General features: G+C 43.6%; 1 protein-coding gene across 1 annotated transcript in view; it reads left to right on the forward strand.

Moving 5' to 3' along the window:
- Positions 1-20,421, forward strand: part of ZNF608 (zinc finger protein 608) — a 104,489-nt gene that overhangs the window by 81,737 nt on the left and 2,331 nt on the right. Inside the window, exons 4-8 of the mRNA XM_081499020.1 lie at positions 12,568-12,655; positions 13,161-15,603; positions 17,256-17,673; positions 18,251-18,423; positions 19,960-20,113. Coding sequence (XP_081355146.1) covers positions 12,568-12,655; positions 13,161-15,603; positions 17,256-17,673; positions 18,251-18,423; positions 19,960-20,113 — 3,276 coding nt within the window. The remainder of the gene's footprint in view (positions 1-12,567; positions 12,656-13,160; positions 15,604-17,255; positions 17,674-18,250; positions 18,424-19,959; positions 20,114-20,421) is intronic.

Raw genomic sequence — 20,421 nt, forward strand, 5'->3', positions numbered from 1 at the left:
GGTACATAGAAGCATACGGCCAAGCAGTGACACCAGCAAGGCTGGTCAATCAATAACCAGCTAAGTTTTGTTCTGCTCCAGCAAAACGATGACTTGCTCCAGTAAGTGCTAACAAAGGCGCTTTTCCGTGCTCAGCTCTTTGAGAGCACTATTAGTCACGCTTCATTAGGCTTGTTTACAGAAAAGAGCTGGTCTCTAAGCACGTTATTGAAATACTTGTAACTCTGTGGGACTGTTTTCTTCCCTGAAAGATAAGAACTTTGGAATGTGGGGTGGGGGAGGGTGGGAAGACAGCCTCTGACCATTATCATGAAAACTGGTCTTTTCAGCTGGGGTCGGAAAGATGAGTTTGCATTTAACCTCTCTCTGCATCCCCAAGAGCCTTGCTGCCGGGCCTGGTTTCTGTTGTCAGGTGGTGGGGACCTTGGATTTTTATTTTTGATAATTTAGACAGATGTCAGGGGTTCAGTTCACTGTTGTTGAAAACTTGATGTGAGGTTTCCTTACCCGCAGTCCAGAGATGAGGCTTCAGTGATTTAGATTGCATTTCGTAGTGGCGTTATTGTTGGGTGGTGAAATGAGGAAATGTTTGCTTTAAATAATGGATATGGTAGGAACGATGACTTTTTATTGGTTGAAATTGGTGGTAGGTCTAGAAATAATAAAACTCCTTTTTTTAAAAAAAAAAAATGAAGTGTAGTTGATTTACAATGCTGTGTTAATTTCTGCTACGCAGCAAAGTGATTGGTTTACATATATATACATTCTTTTTTAAAAAAATATTCTTTTCCATTATGATTTATCATAGGATATTGAATATAGTTCTCTGTGCCATACAGTAGGACCTTATTGTTGATCAAATATAATGCAAGTCTTTAAGGAATTTGCAGTCCCTAAGATTCTAAGAGACAGATACAGCACATGTGCAATAAGCCTGGTCACCAGGAATACAGGATAATTAGTACAGGTGCCCGTGTCTGACAGTGTTTTCTCTGGAAGAGACACAGGAGGCCTTGCTTGATGCTGGCTATATTTCTGAGAAGGAGATTCTTAGTATGTTCACATCTCCCTCCACCTGGATTACAGGAGAGTGCAGAGGTGAGGAAGCCAGAGTTCATTTGCTGTGTGACTGTTTTGTGTCAGTGCTCATGTTAATTGCTTTCCATAAATTACACATTCTTTGATACTCATTATTCCTACTCTGTAGATGGGGAAATGGAGGCTCTGAGAGGTGTAGTTCAAGGCGAAGCCCCTTTGAGCCCAGTGAGTCTGTCTCCGGAGCCATCTCTTCAGAAGTTCAGGCTATTCTATTCAATCCCTGGTGACTCTTATCCTTTCTTTTTCCCTTGTCCAGTCCTTGCAGTAAAACTGACTGCATTCTGAGCTTGATTAGACTTAATTCCTTCAGTTCCTTTCTTTTTTTTTTTTTTTAATTACATTCTGAACCGGAGCCATAATTATGTGGCTTTACTTAGCAGACGGTGTGAATTACCTCCAACGCTGCCTGCTGGGCATGGCCACGTCCGGGTGAGAACAGGGAGGGTCACTGGTGACGGAATCCTCACTCACCCATTGCCTTTCATTGTGAGGGTGTGGATTTTGCCTTCTCTGACATCTGCATCCCTTGTTCCTTTTCATTTGTGCAAAGATGGTGAATTTTAGGTAATACACAAAATACACCCCTTTGTGTGCCATACACATTAATCAGAGCCTTCCTATTTGCTTACACACACAGAGCCTTCCCGTTTACTTACACACACACACACACACACGCACACACACAGAGCCTTCCTGTTTACTTACACACACACACAGTTGAGAGAGGCAGTTCTCTGTTTTTCAGCTGCTATTGTAAATTGCTGTTTTAAATTTCAGCAAGTGGAATAATAGCAGAGTGATCATTTCCAGTAAATGCTGTTGGCCTTTGTAAAGAATGGCTTGTTCAGAGGTTTTATGATTTACGGGGACACAGCTGGTGGCCAGCAGAGCTGTAGGAATGTGTGCTCTCCTGGGCCCAGTAGAGCTGCAGATGAAAAGGGCCCAGAACTGGCACAAAAGCAAATAAGCGCTCTGGCTTTTAAATAAAGCATCATAATTTATATGAAGCCTGGCTCTTCAGTCCCAAGGAGATGCATGCATCAGTAGCAGCTTTTTGATGTGAGTGTAATTGTCAATTGGTTCCCACCATCTCCTTGTATCTCAAGGACTGGGGATGGTAAGAAAGTATTTTAAAACACAGTCCCCAAATCTGCAGTTGTATTACACAGATTCTGCCAAGCAATCCGCTAGCATTTAAATCTGCTCATCACCCACCGAGATTGATCTGCAAGAGGTTTGGGAGGTAGACAGATGATGAAAGGTTTGGGAGAACTGATGCCTCCATAACCCTTTCCTGAGCCAGCCTACCTCCTTCCCCAAATATGTGAGGGTTTTCAGTCTTAGATTTTATTTCCTTTTCATCTTTCTGTTTCATTCATCTCAATGATTACTTTGCCTCCCCTCTTGCTCCTTCTTCTCCTGCTCCTGCCTCCGGGAGCATTGGGTAAGAGACTGCAGCTTGCATCAGGAGCCAGGGGACCGGGCTGATGTCTGTTGAATTCCTGGCTTCCTGCGCCTTTCTTCCCCTTTAGCCTCAGAGACCCCTCTTTTAGGGGCAGTTGTGTTGAGGGGAATGTTCTGCCTTCAGGATAGTCTGTCTTTGGTCTGGTTTTGCTGGTCTATTTCCCTGCTTTTCAAGTTGCAGAAACAGTGTTGTGGAGATCCTGGCTGTAGAAGTTGTTAGCTGAAAAGATCCTGTAATTAATATTAAGTACAGGAAACAACTGGGCCTGATGATTTGAAAGGCCTGCATTCTTTCAGTTGCTTATCTTCAGTGGCCCGAGAGGCTGCAAGTGGGAGTGTGTAGAGGCTATTTCCTTCTCCTCCTAGGGGGATGCTGGCCGTGTGCTGTCTGCCCAGGGCCCCTCCTGCACAGCTGTCTCCGAAAATAACCCTCTTAAAGGAATGATGTGTTAAGAGGTAATAAAATAACAACCATATCCTTATCATGGCTCATTGTAGGCCTCCTTCAGTAAATACTTATCAAATACCTTCCTCAAACTTTGAAGTGCTTTTATTTAAAGGAAGAAAAGAAATTATTTCCCAACGAGCTAATAATTGAGGCTTGTGAGACTGGATTGGGGGAGGGGAGGCTATTCTGTTACTGTTGGCATTGAACCCTCATCTTCCCAGGGAGAAAGAGAGGGAGTAGGGAGGCCTGGGGAGAGATGAGACATCATTCTCCTATTCTAATGAGGAAATTGTACCTCAGAAAAGGAGAGGGTGCGAGAAACCTGCTGGCACTCGAAGTCATTCATTTAAGTGCATCTTGATTTCACATAAACCAATGCCTGCCTGCAAAGGAGCAGAAGTTCAAGTTAAGAACTTTGCCCTAGAAACTCAGAGTGGTGCTATTGCTTACCTCCGTGTTATCACGCCCCAAGGCATACCTTACTGAAACATTCCATCAAAGAAATGAAACCTCTTTGTACAAATGTGTACATATGTGTGTATGTGTGTACGTATACTCCGCACATGTACCTGTTCAGTTAATGCATTTAAATTACTCTAAATGTCTGTCTCAGAGACTGTTTTTTCTGTTCCGTCTCTTCTTTCTCCCTTCTGCCTCTCCGCCTCCTTCATCTTTTGTCTTTTACCTGTTGTGTTTTGGCTGAGCCTTGATGGATCACAGTCTGAAAAGCATCTTCTTGGGACATGAAGGGTGGTTTTTGATGCAGCCTACCTAAGTGTTTGTGACTTGCTGCCCTTGTTGAAGCAAGCTAAGGGGCCTGTCCTATCCCCACCCCCACAGTCCCAACAGTGTCATCATAACCTGTCCTGCTATCTGTCCCCAAGCTGGGACTTGGCACAGAAACTAGTAGAGAAACTGCCTGTAGAGCACAGGCTACATATTGTGGTGTTAATGGCTGCTGTATTAGATCTAAGTGTGTTTGTGTGTGTGTGTGTGTGTGTGTATACATATTTAAAACTAGCCTCAAGCCATCAAGCACAATGTTGCTTTAGGATATGTGTGTCTGCCTAACTTAAAAGCAATTTTTTTTGTAGTTGTTACTGATCGTATTTAAAATGATACCTATAAACTATGAAACTTGCTAAAACATAAGCACTAATTATTAAAAGAACTAAAGCACCTCTTGAGTAAATATTATTTGAGCTCTAATGATCTACTGATCTCGAGTGTTTTGATTTTTTTTTTTTAATTACATTTTGGGTTCTCAAAATTTTCCTGAGTGCTGAAAGTAGCGTAATGCTCGGTAGTGAAAATGCTGTCATTATCCGTAGGCAGTGCAAGCTTCCATGCAAATATATGGGGTGGTATTTCTGTGTTCCCCAGGGGTGCCTTACAAAAGTCTTATTCCTGCTCCCTCTTTGTACCCACAAGACTTATTCACAGGCCATTGTGTTTTCTAGAAGTAGAGAAGGATAATGTTTCTAGGGAAGCGAGAAAAGCAAAGCAGTGAGAGCTTCTTTGCGCTGACCAGTCAACTGGATATCGACCACCTGTCTTCACGGGAAAGAAATAGATGGCAGTGAATAAGTGAGAGTCTAGTTTTCCAAGAAGCTCAATGATTTTCCCAAATCAATACAGCTCATCAGGCCTCAGAACAAAGGCTGCAGGGGAGGTGACAGTGATGGAAGTGGCTCTGTGTTCTTTTGTGTATTAAACCATAAGACCCATGGGGAAACAAGGTTTCTTTAGCCAGTGTTTTTTTTTTTTTCCTTCTTTTTAGAGCTTATTCTATGTATTTTGGGTGTCCGGGGGGAATCCATTCAAGTTTTTTTTTTCTTTTTAAGATTTCCATAGATTGTATCCTGATGATCAAATGGACTTTTTAAAGATATAAGCTAGTCAAGTAAGAAAGATACTGTACTGTCCTTTAAAATGTAGATTAGAAACAGCATTTTGCAATTGCTTCTTGGTATCGGTTTAGCATATTTATTTGGATTAAGGTCTTAGATTTTTTTCTTGTTATTTATGGACGGGCTTTAGATGAACCAAAAAGAACTGTCTCAGTGTTCAAATTAATCTGTGGCAAATAAAGAATCATGTCTCCTCCCATAAATGAACCTTGTTCCTAATGTCCTGAAAATAACACCAACCCCTGCTAGGAATGCTGAACTGTCATCGGAGAGGTTATAATTAACATAGATAGAGTGGTGCCAACATTTTCCAGTCGTCGACAGAGAACATCTATCCAAACCAGCAATTTTTAGCCCTTCAGTCCTTTAATCTTTAAGCTCACTGTGCTTTCGTAAAGCTGGACGTTAACACCAGAGCAGTGTGTCTCTGGGGTTTATGATGGGGGGGGCAGCACACTAGGGTATAAAGTGTTTCATTACACTTCCCCTTGTTAGTGCTGCCCTATCTCCCAACTCCATTGCCTCCACTATTTGTTCAGATAAAGCCCAGTGTTCAGGGTGACTAATCGCAGCACTGTGTTCCAGATGGTTTGATTACAGGATGTGGTTAAAGTGACTCTTCAAACATTCAGCCCAGCAGTAGAGCTCTTTTTAAAAAAAAAAAAAAATTGAATTTTCTGGCCATGTGACACCTACTTTCCTGGTCCTGATGCTCTGTATATCCTTAGCAGAGGTAATAGGAAAAAGTCCCTCTGTTCTTTGTCAGGTGCCTCACTGGCAATCCAATTGTGAATTTAAAATCCACCCCCCCCCCACAAAGTCTGCTTTCCTGTGTAGCACCTCAGTTGGTAAAGCATCTGCCTGCAGTGTGGGAGACCTGGGTTCAATTCCTGGGGTCAGGAAGTTCCCCTGGAGAAGGAAATGGCAACCCACTCCAGTATTCTTGCCTGGAGAATCCCATAGACAGAGGAGCCTGGCAGGCTACAGTTCATGGGATCACAAGAGGTGGACACGACTTAGTACTATCTTTCTTTCTTTCCAAAGAAGACCTATCTATAAGGCTGGAAGCTCTGAAGCCGGAAAAATGAACAAGTGTACTAGACAAGACTTGGCTTTTTAAATAGTACCAGGGTTGGACACAACAAAACCAGCACAACAAAATACGAGAGGGAGGGGATTCAGTACAGAGGAGAGGTGATAAATGTTACCTTGTACAGTAGTCACGTTGCCTAAAAAGAGTAATGTGATATCCTAAATATATGAACTTTATCCCATACTTAGGAAACAGCATATTGTGACATTTTTATTGTCACTCATGTTTTCTCCGAGGGGAGAAAATATATATACACACACACACACATATACATACACACACAGAAGCAAAGAAATGTATAAACTTAAAAAGATGGTGGCATAAATGGGTTCCATTTTGATGTTATTGTAGTGACGTTTCTGTTTTCTGCACAAGTGCACACCCTGGTCGTCCAGATGTGGCAGTCTGAATAAAAGGGCCAAGAAATGATGTCAGAGACCAATTTGGCATTTGCACTGCTTGGCAAAGGCTTCTGTCCCAGGGATGAGGCACTTTAAAGACTCTGCAAGAGTCTTTAAATCGTAATATAAACAGAGTTTGGCTGATCCACTGGGAAATCAGGCATTTGCCCAGTTCTTGAGGAAACATCTTCACAAATACCAGAAACAGTAATTCATAAACTATAGTTATAACATCTTTGGAGCAAACTCTCTCCACAGAGAATTCCCATCATCTTTAAACTAGTGGGAGACGGTGCTTATTGAAAAAGTATGGTAATTGTGAAAAGAAGACACTGGGTAGCATTCAAATCTAGATTTTCTTCAGTTTCATCTAGTAGTCTCTGGGAGTTGAATGAACTCCCTCCACGTGCTGGGCAGTGTGCCCATAGGTACGGTAGGTGCAGGACACTGCTCCTGTTTTCAAGGAAGGGAGTCTGGTTGGAAGAGACAGGCCTCTTGTGTATATGAGTGGAGTAACTTGTTAAAGGGACCATGTAATTTAAGTTAAAACAGTCTCAGCAGTATTCAAACAGTAAGAGTTTATTTGCCACTCATCTAGCGTGGACTGAATTCAGTGTTCCTATTTGACGGGGGTTCTCCTTGTCATAGGCTCCTAGCTAAAGGAGACTTGACCGTCTTCTTGTGACCTTCCGAGTCCCCGTGGTCTCTGTCCCAGCCAGCCAGGAAGGTGAAGAAATCAGAGGAATGTGCGTAGGAGATTCTTCTGGGCTAGTCCTGGCGGTGGCACCTATCAGTTCATTTGTCTTTCACAGAACTGAAGGACAGGGCCCCACCTAACCCACAGGGAGTCTGGAAAAGCTGCTAGCTGTGACACAGAGGGGAACCATGGGTTCTGGAGGACACCCACTGGGGAGAGCATTTGGATGGAACGCAGTGGGGACCCAGGAGGAAGCAGCCATTTTCTAATGGTGTACAAGGTCTTTGTGTCTGGAGAGAATTCATGGAAGAGTGGACGTTAGACTTGGTCTCTGTGTGTTAAGTCACTTCAGTAGTGTCTGACTCTTTGCGACCCTGTGAACTATAGTCAGGCTCCTCTGTCCATGGGATTCACCTGGAATGGATTGCCATGCCCTCCTCCAGGGGATCTTCCCAACCTAAGGATCGAACCTGTGTCTCTTATGTCTCTTGCATTGGCAGGCGGGTTCTTTACCACTAGGCCTATGTGGGAAGCCCAGTCTCTGGTTCTAATTTATTAGAAGCCTTAACTTGCCTTGGGAATTTGGAGGAGTCCATCATTAAAGTTTTTTTTTTCCCCCAGGGCAGTTAAAAATGTGGTATCAAGAATGATTGAAGAAACTCATTTATGCTAGAGGGGAAAAAAAGAGGACAACAGGAGGTGAAGGGAGTGTTGACATGGTCATTGTCCTGCGTGGGTGAAAGGCTGTCAAGGGGACTATCTGTAGGATATCAGAAAGCACAGCCAGGACCTAGGTGTTCAAAGACAGATTTTAGTTCGGAACTAGGAGCGGCTTTTTAACAAGATGACTAGAAAATAATGGGACAGCCATGGATACCAGTGAGAGCTTCTCCAACCCCTATCCCCTGCCCCTTTAGAGATGAAGCACGAGGGAAAAGGGACACACAAATACGAGGGCCTTGTACCACCCATTGGCCTTTCACCCTTCAGTCCCTTGTGACCTATAGGTTTCTACTCTTATTATCAACTTCATTTTCCATATCACTAGCTCAGATTCCCAAAGCAAGTCCTTGTTTAGTTATCTCTGCTTCAGTTACCTAGAGCAGTCAGATGAGGATTAGGATTACTGGTCTAGGAGCCTAGTTGCCTAAGACTTCCCTCTGAACAGGAACTGTAGGCAGGGCAGTTACTGTGAAAGTCTCTTGCTGGGTCTAGTTGAATAAGATGGGTTAAGGGACCTACTTTCTAGTATGGGTAATATGCTAACTATACTTCCACTTCTGGAATAGCAAGTATGCTTATGTTCTGTTTGCAGACTTTAAAAAGTATAAAGTCTGGATGGAGTTACAGGAACATATGGCTGATTCCATAGCACTAAATAGATTCCTAGAGTTGTACATACCCGTCTGTCTATGGGGTCGCACAGAGTCGGACACAACTGAAGTGACTTAGCAGCAGCAGCAGCATATACCCTGTAGATGTACAATAAATGCTTAATGGGCCTGACCATCTCTCTGGGATCACTTAACTGCTAAGTATTGACAAGAGGATATAATAGAACGCCGTGAATGTGGAATCCTTATGGGATCTCAGGGCTCTTTTGGCTTGTAGAGGTAGGGAAGGGGCTCATGTTATAGAACTCAGATTACCTTCTTATTAAAGTGTCTTGTGGTGGTAATGCTTTAAGAGGGCGGCAGCTTAGATTGTGTATGAGGATCGAAGACATACCCTTAATATAAGGAAGAAAACTCTTATGTGGGAAGCACACCCAAACCACCCATTGCTCTTTTCAGCTTTATTTTTACTTCATAGGTAGTAATCTTATGGTATTTTTCAAATATAAAGTGTTATAGGGCAGGCCTTATTAGCATTTTGAGAAAAACCATGCCCAGTCTGTGGGTGGGAAAAGTGAAAGTTAAAGTGTTAGCTGCTCAGTTGTGTCCAACTCTTTGGGACCCCACGGACTGTAGCCCACCAGGTTCTCCAGGCAAGAATACTGGCATTGTAGCCATTCCCTTCTCCAGGGGATCTTCCCCACCCAGGGATTGAACCCAGGTCTCCTGCATTGCAGGCAGATTCTTTACATCTGAGCCACCAGGGAAGCCCTATGTGGATAGGAAGGGGAGATGGTAAATCTGGTGGGATACTTGAGAAGATAAAGATGAAAAGGACTTGTACAGAGTGTTCCCAGCATCTGACAAATAGGCAAGATGTTTGAAAGAATAAATGTGCAGTAAAATTAACTCTTTTGGAATAAATGTACATGTAAGTGAGAAAAATAACCATGCCCAGATTTATAAAATTTGAACTTTTAAAAGGACTCATTTTCATAAAAGTATAGTCTGTTTTGTATCACCACGGGTTAGAAAGTGTTCAAGATGTCGTGACTTCAAAAAGATAAGTCCTTTATATGTTTTTTAGAGCTCAACACTACCTTTGTACTTGGCCCCTCACAATAGAATGTTGTCTGAACATAGACTTCCTAACAAAGAAACAGTACGCTTTGTAGTTTATATGAGAAGCGTTCCTTAAGCCTTCATTCCCATACAGAGCAGATTGGGCTGCATAAACGTGTGCATGCCTGTATTCCGCACGTGAATTCTAGGCTGACATAAATATTCCATGACATTGTGAAGTGGATTGTGCATATAACGGAAAAATAGACCAAACACACGTATTTAATTAGAGAAACCATTAAGATCTTCCTGGGGTTAGAGCATCTTTTAAAATATGGAGGGATTCTAGGAAAATTAGCCTAACTTATTGAGGCCCTTTTAAGTTGAAAATGGACATTTTTTTTAAAGAATTTTATTCCCACCAAGTGCTAATAATGATTGTTACTTGTACTTAGATAAGTGTGGCGTATGGAAATAGTATCAGGCGATGGGAATAGTTCCGCAGTGTGGAAGTTGTTTCACCTGTGATAGCTTCACCCGATAACTCCACATACTCAGTGATTAACTACTGCATATTGGGGTCCCGTCCTTCTCTCCGGCTCCCACGTTTCCCTTTGTCCTGTTGCAAGACCAGGAATTCGATGCTGAGGGTGGTGCGCAGGCTGGTGTGCTTCGTGGAGCAACTCAGCGTGGGTCGTGGTGGGAAACTCAGCACGGTCACATGGACAGTAGCCTTTCATCACACGGCCCAGCCCGCATTGATTTACGGAGCTGGGCAGCCCTCCGTCCCCAGGAGAACCCCGGCTTGGGGAGCGTGCCCCCGCCTCGTGGACAGTCCACCGCTGCGGCAGCCGGGGCCGCCTCCTCTTCCCCCAGCGATACTCCTTTATCCCCAGCCTTAGCTCCGGGCGGCCGCCCCGGCTCAGCCAATCAGACGCTGGCGTTCCCAGCAGGCGCCGGCCAATCCACGGCCAGCATTTGCTGGAAACGCGAAACCCTTAGGGGAAAAGCAATAACAAAAGCCTTTCACTGCAGACAAATGTTAAGTGTCTGTGCAGACTTTTCCTGTTTTTAATTTTATTACTGTAAGAATGGAGGGTTTGTTGTTTCTTTCATGTTTCCTTTCAAGCAATTTTAATTATACATTTGTGCTACATCAGGGACTCAGGAACACAGTGATTCAGCCTATTGCATCTAAAGCTAAAATGCAGTAACCTTCTGGCAATACAGATATATTCCTGCACTGTAAATATAGCTGACATGCTAAAGAATTTTAAGCAGCTGCAAAGGTCTTTGACACCACACACAGTGCCCCAGAGAGCGGATGATGAGAAAACCAGCTCCGTCTTCCCCTTCGCCTTGTCTCCACCCCCTCCCTTTTCCTGAAGGATTGTGCTCATAAAGAATCCTTTCCTCCAATTGTTCTGTCTTGTGCACATTTTCACCAAATGCCTAATTACCATTGACTCTCATCTCAATAAGCATTTTTATACTCAATGACTGGAGTGGTTTTTTTTTTTTTTTTCCCCTGCGAAGGAATTAGAATGGAATCAACTATGATTTGAGGAAATGCTTACTTTCCTTCATGTAACTCCCCACCCCACCCCCATTGATATAGTGAGTAAATTCAGCTGTCACCTAAGTAATAGTAACACAGACCATATGGGAAACAATTTTTAAATCTCTTTTTGGGACTTTTGAAAGAAATCCTTTCTTCGCCACTACTTGAGTCCCAACTATCCAAATATTTTACCTGCTATTAAAGACATTCCCAAGGAAATGAGTCTTACCTTGTGAGGTGTCCCTTACCACAAAAGAGTTCAATACAAGTTCTCTGCAGAATTCAAATGGCAGTGAGGAAGTGTGTAAACCAGCTAGAAATAGACTTTGAGTATTGTCCCTTGGTGTTTCCAAGGAAGAAAGGACACGGGTGGTTTATAGAAACTAAGACACACTTACTTTATTTCTTCACCCTAATAATATATATATGTCTCAAAAGCAAAATCTACCTCCTTTTAATGTGTGCTTTTAAAGAAATGAGTTTTGTTTTTTTTTTAAAGGCACTTGTCCTCTGGAGAAATAAAGAGGATGTTATATTTTGTTTCCCTATGACATTTGGTATACTAAGTGCACTTAAGTTTAGTAATTCACAGATGCAGTGCTAAATTAAATTGTCTGTCTGCAAAGCAGTTGGGAAAAGCAGAATGGCTTGCAGGAAACAAGTGTGTTGGTTTTGAGGGTTTGTTTTTTTTTTTTTCCTTATCCTCTGTGGCAAATGCTTACTAAAGTTGATTCTAAAGATAACCCCAAGAGCAAACCTATTGTGTACATATATTTTCTTAAGAGGGCTATTTTAGGAGTCCTTAATATGAAACAAGACCAAACAGTGAAATAGATACCATACTAAGGCTAATTCTTGTCTCACAAAGCCAGAGAGGAGAGGATTAGGAAAAAGAAATCATAGCTGATTGTCTCCTATCTGAAGTCCAAGCTCCCTCTTTCCCTGCCTCTAGACCTCTTTTTGTGCATGCACATCATTTTTTTCCCTAAATAAAAATCACCACTATTTTATATTTTTTATACTGTTGAATTGGAAACAAAACCGATTCCTTTCAGTCACTTTCTGTTTTAAGCACTGGTAACTGGCGCTTAGTTTTTGTTGGCTGCTTGCCAAACGAAAGCAATTATGTGTAATAATAGAAAAATTAAGAGGTGAGTGTTGCTGTTTTACAGCAGGACATGGCAAAACCCATTTCCTTCTGTCAGCAGTATCTTGATTACCCTCTCACACACAGCCTTACCCTTTTGTACCACACAAGTATGCTCATGAACACATGCGTGCGCGCGCACATGCGCACACACACACACACACACACACACGATTTCCTGTGGGTTTTTGCTTGAGGTCACTGAAACCAGAAAGAGGAAGAATGCAAACCACAGCTTTTGAAAGCAAGTGAGAATAGAGCTCTGCTGGTAAAAAGAATAGTAATAATAAATGAACTGGAAATAGGGTAATTTGTGCTAACCTTGGTCCTTCTTCATTCCCCACTCCTGCAGGTGTCCTAGTGGTCAATGTCACGTGGAGGAACAAGACTTACGTAGGGACCTTATTGGACTGCACCAAGCACGACTGGGCCCCTCCCAGGTAGGCACAGGGCCTTTGATTTCAGCCTCTGTCTTTCTCTCCTCCTTCCTCTTCTTCCCCTCTCCTTCTCTTTGCAAGGAAACTGCAGAGAGAGAGTAATAATACTTGAAAGTCAGTTTGTAATTGAAACCAAGCAAAAGAGCAGTGAGCAATTCGGGAATGAACACAATAAAATGCAGATGCCACGTTGCTTGTTTTTAGGGTGATCGCTACTTCCTGCCCCTCCTCATCTCCTTTGTTTTCTTTTTGTCAACACGGGAATTTGAACTGCATTGGAAACTTAGCTACCTGAGCTGGTTTTCTGAGGAAGAACATAAGCCATTGGTAGCCTGATCTGTCATAGGTATTGAAATTGTCAGTGGAAGAATTGGGTGTCTTTTCCTCATCAGCACCCAGCCCTCAAGCTGCTGGGGTGTTGACTGCTCTTTACTACATTGCATGCCTTGTGATTTCACCTGGCTCCTTTGGAAATGCTCATTTTGACGTCTGTTACTTGCTTCTCTAGGTTCTGCGAGTCACCAACCAGTGACCTGGAGATGAGAGGGGGCCGAGGCCGAGGGAAAAGAGCGAGGTCTACCGCAGCTGCCCCGGGCTCGGAGGCCAGCTTCACAGAGTCCAGAGGGCTGCAGAACAAGAACAGAGGGGGTGCCAATGGGAAGGGGAGGCGGGGCAGCCTCAACGCCAGCGGGCGGAGGACACCCCCAAATTGTGCTGCTGAGGACATCAAAGCCAGCCCCTCCTCCACAAACAAAAGGAAAAACAAGCCTCCAATGGAGCTAGACCTGAACTCCAGCTCCGAGGACAGTAAGCCCGGGAAGCGTGTCCGCACAAATTCCAGAAGCACTCCCACCACCCCTCAAGGCAAACCAGAGACGACTTTTTTGGACCAGGGCTGTTCTTCTCCCGTGTTGATTGATTGTCCCCACCCAAACTGCAACAAAAAGTACAAGCACATCAACGGCCTCAGGTACCACCAGGCTCATGCCCACTTAGACCCAGAGAACAAGCTGGAGTTTGAACCAGATAGTGAGGACAAGATCTCAGACTGCGAGGAGGCCTTGAGCAATGTGGCACTGGAATGCAGCGAGCCAAGCACAAGTGTATCAACTTACGAGCAGGTGAAGGCGCCAGTGTCCCCTGGCTCAGGGAACCTCCCCGGCACCCCCAAGGGGAAGAGAGAGCTCCTGAGCAACGGCCCAGGTTCTGTTATTGGATCGAAAGCTGGGAAGAATTCTGGCAAAAAGAAGGGTCTTAACAATGACCTCAATAATCTTCCAGTCATCTCCAACATGACAGCCACCTTAGACAGCTGCTCAGCAGTGGATGGCAGTTTGACTGTGGAAATGCCCAAACTGGAAGCAGAAGGATTAATTGACAAGAAAACTTTGGGAGAGAAAGAAAAGGGCAAAAAAGCCAACAATTGCAAAATGGACAAAAACCTCTCTAAACTTAAAACTGCCCGGCCCATTGCCCCTGCCCCGGCTCCCACACCCCCGCAGCTAATTGCTATTCCCACTGCAGCCTTTCCAAGCACTACTACGGGGACCATACCCGGACTGACCACAGTTGTTCAGGCCACACCAAAGAGTCCTCCGTTAAAACCCATTCAGCCAAAGCCCACAATTATGGGGGAGCCCATCACCGTGAACCCAGCCCTCGTGTCGCTCAAGGATAAAAAGAAAAAGGAGAAGCGAAAGCTGAAGGACAAAGAAGGGAAAGAGACGGGGAGCCCGAAAATGGATGCAAAGCTGGGCAAACTCGAGGATGCCAAGGGGACTGGGAAAGATTTATCCGGACATTTTTTAAAGGACCATCTCAGCAAGAATGAAGGGCTGGCAAATGGACTGTCCGAGTCTCAAGAGAGTCGGATGGCTAGTATCAAAGCCGAAGCTGATAAGGTTTACACTTTTACAGACAACGCTCCCAGCCCTTCCATCGGGAGTGCCTCGAGGATGGAGTGCAGCACTTTGGTGAACGGACAGGCGCCCATGGCCCCGCTGCATGTACTGACCCAGAATGGGGCTGAGAGTTCTGCAGCCAAGACAAGCAGCCCCGCCTACTCAGACATCTCCGATGCTGCTGATGACGGCGGTTCTGACAGCAGGTCAGAGGGCGTGAGGTCAAAGACCAGTTCCCCATCAGATATACTCTCTAGTAAGGATGGCGCTGTGAAAGGACATGCTTCAACGACAGCACAATCATCTCAAATGAAAGAGTCCCACTCTCCCTATTACCATGGCTACGATCCTTATTATTCTCCCAGTTACATGCACCCTGGGCAAGTGGGCGCCCCTGTAGCTGGGAATGGCGGGAGCACACAGGGCATGAAGATCAAGAAGGAGTCTGAGGAAGAGGCGGATAAGAAAGACAAGTCAGAGCAGCTTGAGGCTAAGAAAGTGGACCATAATCCTGCATCCTTGCAGCCTCAGCACCAGTCGGTGATCACCCAGAGACACCCGGCCCTGGCTCAGTCACTGTATTACGGCCAGTATGCCTACGGGCTCTATATGGACCAGAAGTCTCTGATGGCCACCAGCCCTGCCTATAGACAGCAGTATGAGAAGTACTATGAGGACCAGAGGCTGGCAGAGCAGAAAATGGCCCAAACTGGGAGAGGAGACTGTGAAAGGAAAAATGAGCTCCCGTTGAAAGAGCTGGGCAAGGAGGACAGTAAACAGAAAAACATGCCATCGGCCACAGTCTCAAAAGCTCCCTCTACTCCGGAGCCTAACAAAAACCATTCTAAACTAGGGCCATCAGTGCCTAATAAAACTGAGGAGACAGGTAAATCGCAGCTTCTCTCCAGTCACCAGCAGCAGCTTCAGGCCGACAGCTTCAAAGCTAAGCAGATGGAAAACCACCAGCTTATTAAGGAGGCTGTAGAAATGAAATCTGTCATGGACTCTATGAAGCAGACAGGTGTAGACCCAACCTCGAGATTTAAACAAGTAAGATTGGGGAGCGTGGCCCCCACAGGGAGAGAGCAGCCTGAGGCTTGTACATGGCTGCTCTTGATCTGGTTAGGGTTCTTCACAGGAAATCAACCAAGGGTTCTTTAGGCTGGATTTCTCTTCTCTTGAAAAGTGTTTTCAGTGATTCTCTCAGGATTTCTTGTGTACCTCTGAAATGTACATTGCTCACTATTTCCTTGTCATGTTGTGTAGTAAAAAGAATCTTGGCCGTGTGCTTTGCAGATTCATGTTCCCTGCCACTGACTGACTCTGATGAAGTCCCTTATTGTCTTACTGAGTCCAGAGTGAGGGAATTCTACCCTGTGGTGGCTGAGTTCCCTTCTAACTCCAAGATTCTGAGTCTGAGAACTCAAATAATTTGTTCTTCTACATTTACAAATTGATTTTGGCATCTTCTGGGAATATTAAGACAGGGTCCTTAAATTCACATTTCCTACTTGTCTTTTTGATGAAACTTGGAGTGTCATGAGGTGTCTAGACTTCTGTTTTATGCTCTACATTAAGGGCCCCAAAGCAGGGCTCAGTGCCTCTCGCTTGTGAGGAGAGTGAGGAGATAGGGGGATGGGCCTCAGGCAGTCATCCCAGAGCCCCGCGGTCAGCCAGCCTGAGGTTAAATGTGCCGACACCTGAAAATCGGTCACCGTGAAACCACACGTGCTAGCATTTCTGTCACAATTCAGACGTCCTGACTCAACTGTAGTCCCAGGAGTATTAATTTCGGTATTTCCCAGCACCCCAGCCCTCACTTAGAGGGGGCATGTAGAGGTCCCTGGTGAATCAGAGCAACAGAATCCTTTCTTCATGCTTATTTCTGCCCCAAAGTTGGGCCTTAACCCTAAGCACCCAGTGGGTTTGTAGCATGAATGGGATGGGTTGCAGGGGAGCCACAAAGACCATTTTAAAGACCCTCAGTTTCTCCACTTCTGGAGTCAAATCAGGCTCTGACATCACAGGGCTGCATTAGAACTGTACGAATTGGGCGGGGGGTGTTATGGATGCCTTTGTTTCCTAGTAGTAAAGCCATAATGTGTGGTGTTAATTTTTAATTTTGTTTTGATTAATGAAACATGATTTGGTTTACATTCAGCCTTGGCTGCAGTAGATGAAGAAAATGTATTAGGAAACCAAGAGTTTTCCCTTCTAAATGATGTTAATTGATATAATTACTTAAACTATATTAAAACTTAAATAGTAGGTAAAACTTATTATTATCAGCTTGAGTTTTTAATATTTTTTTTACCTATGTAAGATAGTAAGGGAAAAATGAGAGTTGGATTGAGTATGTTCTGAGGGTGTTATTTAATGTTAAGAATTGACATTAACACCCCAGCTCTGAATTCCAGCCAAGCTAAGTTTTGAAGCCCAGCTCCACAAACTGGGCAGCAGTGTGACCCTGATATTATTTGAGCTTTAAGAGCTTTTCTTTTGTCTTCTGTAAAAGAGATTATTAATATTGCCAGCCTTAGACATCATTCCTTCATAAGAGGAGGCAGTAAAGCTCACAAGTATAAGCATATAAATAAATGTTACCTCAGTATTAGAAGTAATAAATAGTGCTGTCATGGTGATGAATGGGTTTTTCTTAAGAATGTTAATTTAATTTTAATAAGTCTTTTTTCCAAAACCAGGATCCAGATACAAGAACATGGCATCATTATGTATACCAACCCAAATACTTGGATCCACAAAAGTCAGAAGAACTTGATAGAGAAAAGAAATTAAAAGAGGATAGTCCCAGAAAAACCCCCAACAAAGAGAGTGGTGTGCCCAGCCTTCCTGTATCATTAACGAGCATCAAAGAGGAGCCCAAAGAGGCCAAACGTCCTGATTCTCAGTCCTTGGATGAGGGCAAACTGAAAAATGATGATCGGAAGACTCCTGTGAACTGGAAGGACTCTCGGGGAACCAGAGTGGCTGTCTCCTCGCCCATGAGTCAGCATCAGTCCTACATACAGTACTTGCATGCTTATCCTTACCCGCAGATGTATGACCCCAGCCACCCTGCATACCGGGCTGTTTCTCCCGTCCTAATGCACAGTTACCCTGGTACGTGTCGTGGGTTCTCACTGTATTGGAGGGAAGAGGCTGTGTTCAAGTACTAGCTGTTTTAAAACTGGATAAATTAGAGGCTTCAAGAGTGACATTGTTTGGCTTGTTTTTTAATGCTATTTAAAGACATCCCTAAGGTGAAACGGAATTAATGGAAGATTTTTTTTTTTTTTTTAGATGAAATGTCAAACTAGCTGTAGTTTCCATAGGATCTGATGGTCTGCTGTAGCTATGAGACTGACAGATACTTTATTGCCTAGGAATATGTTCTGAACACTTACTGTCATAACCATTACAGTTACTGTTCTTTTGACTTAATTGCACATGTAAACAGATGAAATGGCTGTAAGCTCGTTCTTTTTTAGAACCTCTGATCATCAGGATCTGTTAACTGGGGGAAGAGAATCGGAGAACCTCGATACAGTTTAAAGATGATATAGCCCATTCTTAATGGAATATTCCCTATTTTAAGATCTCCGACTCTTATCCCAAATTCATGTAATCCAAATGGTGTGTTGTTTTTGTTGAAAGATGTCGTTCGTAACTTGATGTGGCATTTGTTGTGTGTCTGCAGGGGCCTATCTCTCTCCAGGATTTCATTATCCTGTTTATGGGAAGATGTCAGGGAGAGAAGAGGCAGAGAAAGTCAATACCAGCCCTAGCATCAACACGAAAACAGCCACTGAATCGAAAGCACTGGATTTGCTCCAGCAGCATGCCAACCAATACCGCAGCAAGTCTCCTGCTGTAAGCTTCCTTTTGTTGTCACTTAAAAGCACTATGTTTTAGGGGGAAAGAGGGGACAAGCTAGAGAACAGTCTTGAAATATAAATGGCTTTGGAACCCAGCTGTGATTTAAGAATGCTGTTTTGTTTCTTTTTTCTAATAAGGAAAGAATGGCATGTTTAAAATAAGATGCTTTCACACACGAGGGAAAAAAATGTTAAAGCATGTATGGTAGTAGCAGCCTCTTCAGTTTTAAAATCTGTTACCTTGCTTACCCAGGAGGATGCTAGTTAGCCAGACATTTAAATTCATAGGAACCAACTTTCAGTGCAAAATACTTCAGATACACTCGTGTGCTGCTGAGTCACTTGGCTAAAGAGTGGTGACTGCATCCATTCTGCTTCGAAATTGACTCCTCCACACATCCCTGTAACTCTGCTGAAGTGATTCAGACATATATCTTTGTGAAAGGTGGCTCTGCTTCCCCACCCCCTGCAAAGAAAGTCCCAGAGACTATTGGGAAGAGAGAAAATACAAAGGATATGGTAGTTCTGATCTAGAAAAAAGAAGGTTGGAAAAATTAAATATAGACTTTGTGATGTGTATCTGAGTGTGCCTACCTGAAGCTCTAAGGAAGCTAAAAAAAAAAAATGATTTATGCATCTTTAACTGTGAGCATTCCTTCTAGTATAAAGTTTTTTTTTTCAAGTAAGAAAAAGAGCTGAAGTAGTGAAAGGCTGATTAAGTTCAAATGGGTAAAAAATGTCTCAGAAACACAGAATCCTCAATCAAATTATGATTTTAGAGGACTGGAGCTTCTCTGAGTGTTCAAGGATGGAAAGATTTTGGAATTCTTCCAGAGGCACAGGGCAGTGGTTTCACGTGCTTGATATTGTATTGATATTGTATTTATAATAGCTGGGACATGGAAGCTACCTAGGTGTTCATCAACAGATGAATGAATAAAGAAGTTCTGGTACATATGTATAATGGAGTATTGGTGGTGGTGGTGGTTTAGTCAATAAGTTGTGGACTGCTCAGCCGAAAAAAGGAACACGTTTGAGTTAGTTATATACAATATTAGGATGTGTGTTCTCAGTGGAGCCCAATATAAAGATAGGTTTAAAGTTGTGAGATATATTCTCCTCACAAAATGTAGTTAAAATAGAAGAGTCATCAGAAAACTTGACCTTAAAGAAGTCTCTCCAACACCTTCTTCTCCTTAATCCCTATGTGAAACTTGTTTTTAGGAAGAAATTGGGTCAATTCTAAACCTGCAATTATGAATGGAAATAGAGAGGTCCTCTTATTTCAGTCATTTGAGGAAAACATTGATATTTCTTTGGCGCAGAGCAGGACTATAGTATTGGCTAATTCCAATGGAAATGCATGTCTTTTGAAATGATTTACCATTAATAAAGAATTTCTAAGAGTCTGTGTATTTACTTTTTTAATATTAGCGGCACCCACTGCTGAAGGGACCAAGGAGATTTACTACACCCCTCCAAATTGTTGCTCAAAGGATTAAGGGGGGAATCTCTGTCATTTCTTTTGCAGCCTGTGGAAAAGGCCTCAGCTGAGCGGGAGCGGGAAGCCGAGAGGGAGAGGGACCGCCACTCTCCCTTTGGCCAGCGGCACCTGCATACTCACCACCACACCCATGTGGGTATGGGATACCCACTCATCCCTGGGCAGTATGACCCTTTCCAAGGTCAGCAGCTCCATTCTCCTTGTGCCTTTGTTCATCCTGCTTTGAAAAACAGTTGCCAAAACTGCGTTTCTTGTCTTCAAATGAAAAGGTTGAGCTTTGAGTTGATTAGCTCTGGGGTGGGGTTTTAACACTTCTTTCCTGGTATATCCTTGGGACACAGCTAAGGCTCTTCCCACATCTCTGTGTTCTAATGAGACGTGAAGTGGTTACCACTTAATAATTGTCACTTATTGATGTTATCGGTGGTAGCCAGTGTCTGAAGCACTGAATATAACAATCAGAAGATCAGATAGCTGCTTCAGGAAAAC

The sequence above is a fragment of the Giraffa tippelskirchi genome, chromosome 6, assembly GCF_054371585.1.
Source record: "Giraffa tippelskirchi isolate mGirTip1 chromosome 6, T2T-mGirTip1v1.2.pri, whole genome shotgun sequence".
Classification (NCBI taxonomy): domain Eukaryota; kingdom Metazoa; phylum Chordata; class Mammalia; order Artiodactyla; family Giraffidae; genus Giraffa; species Giraffa tippelskirchi.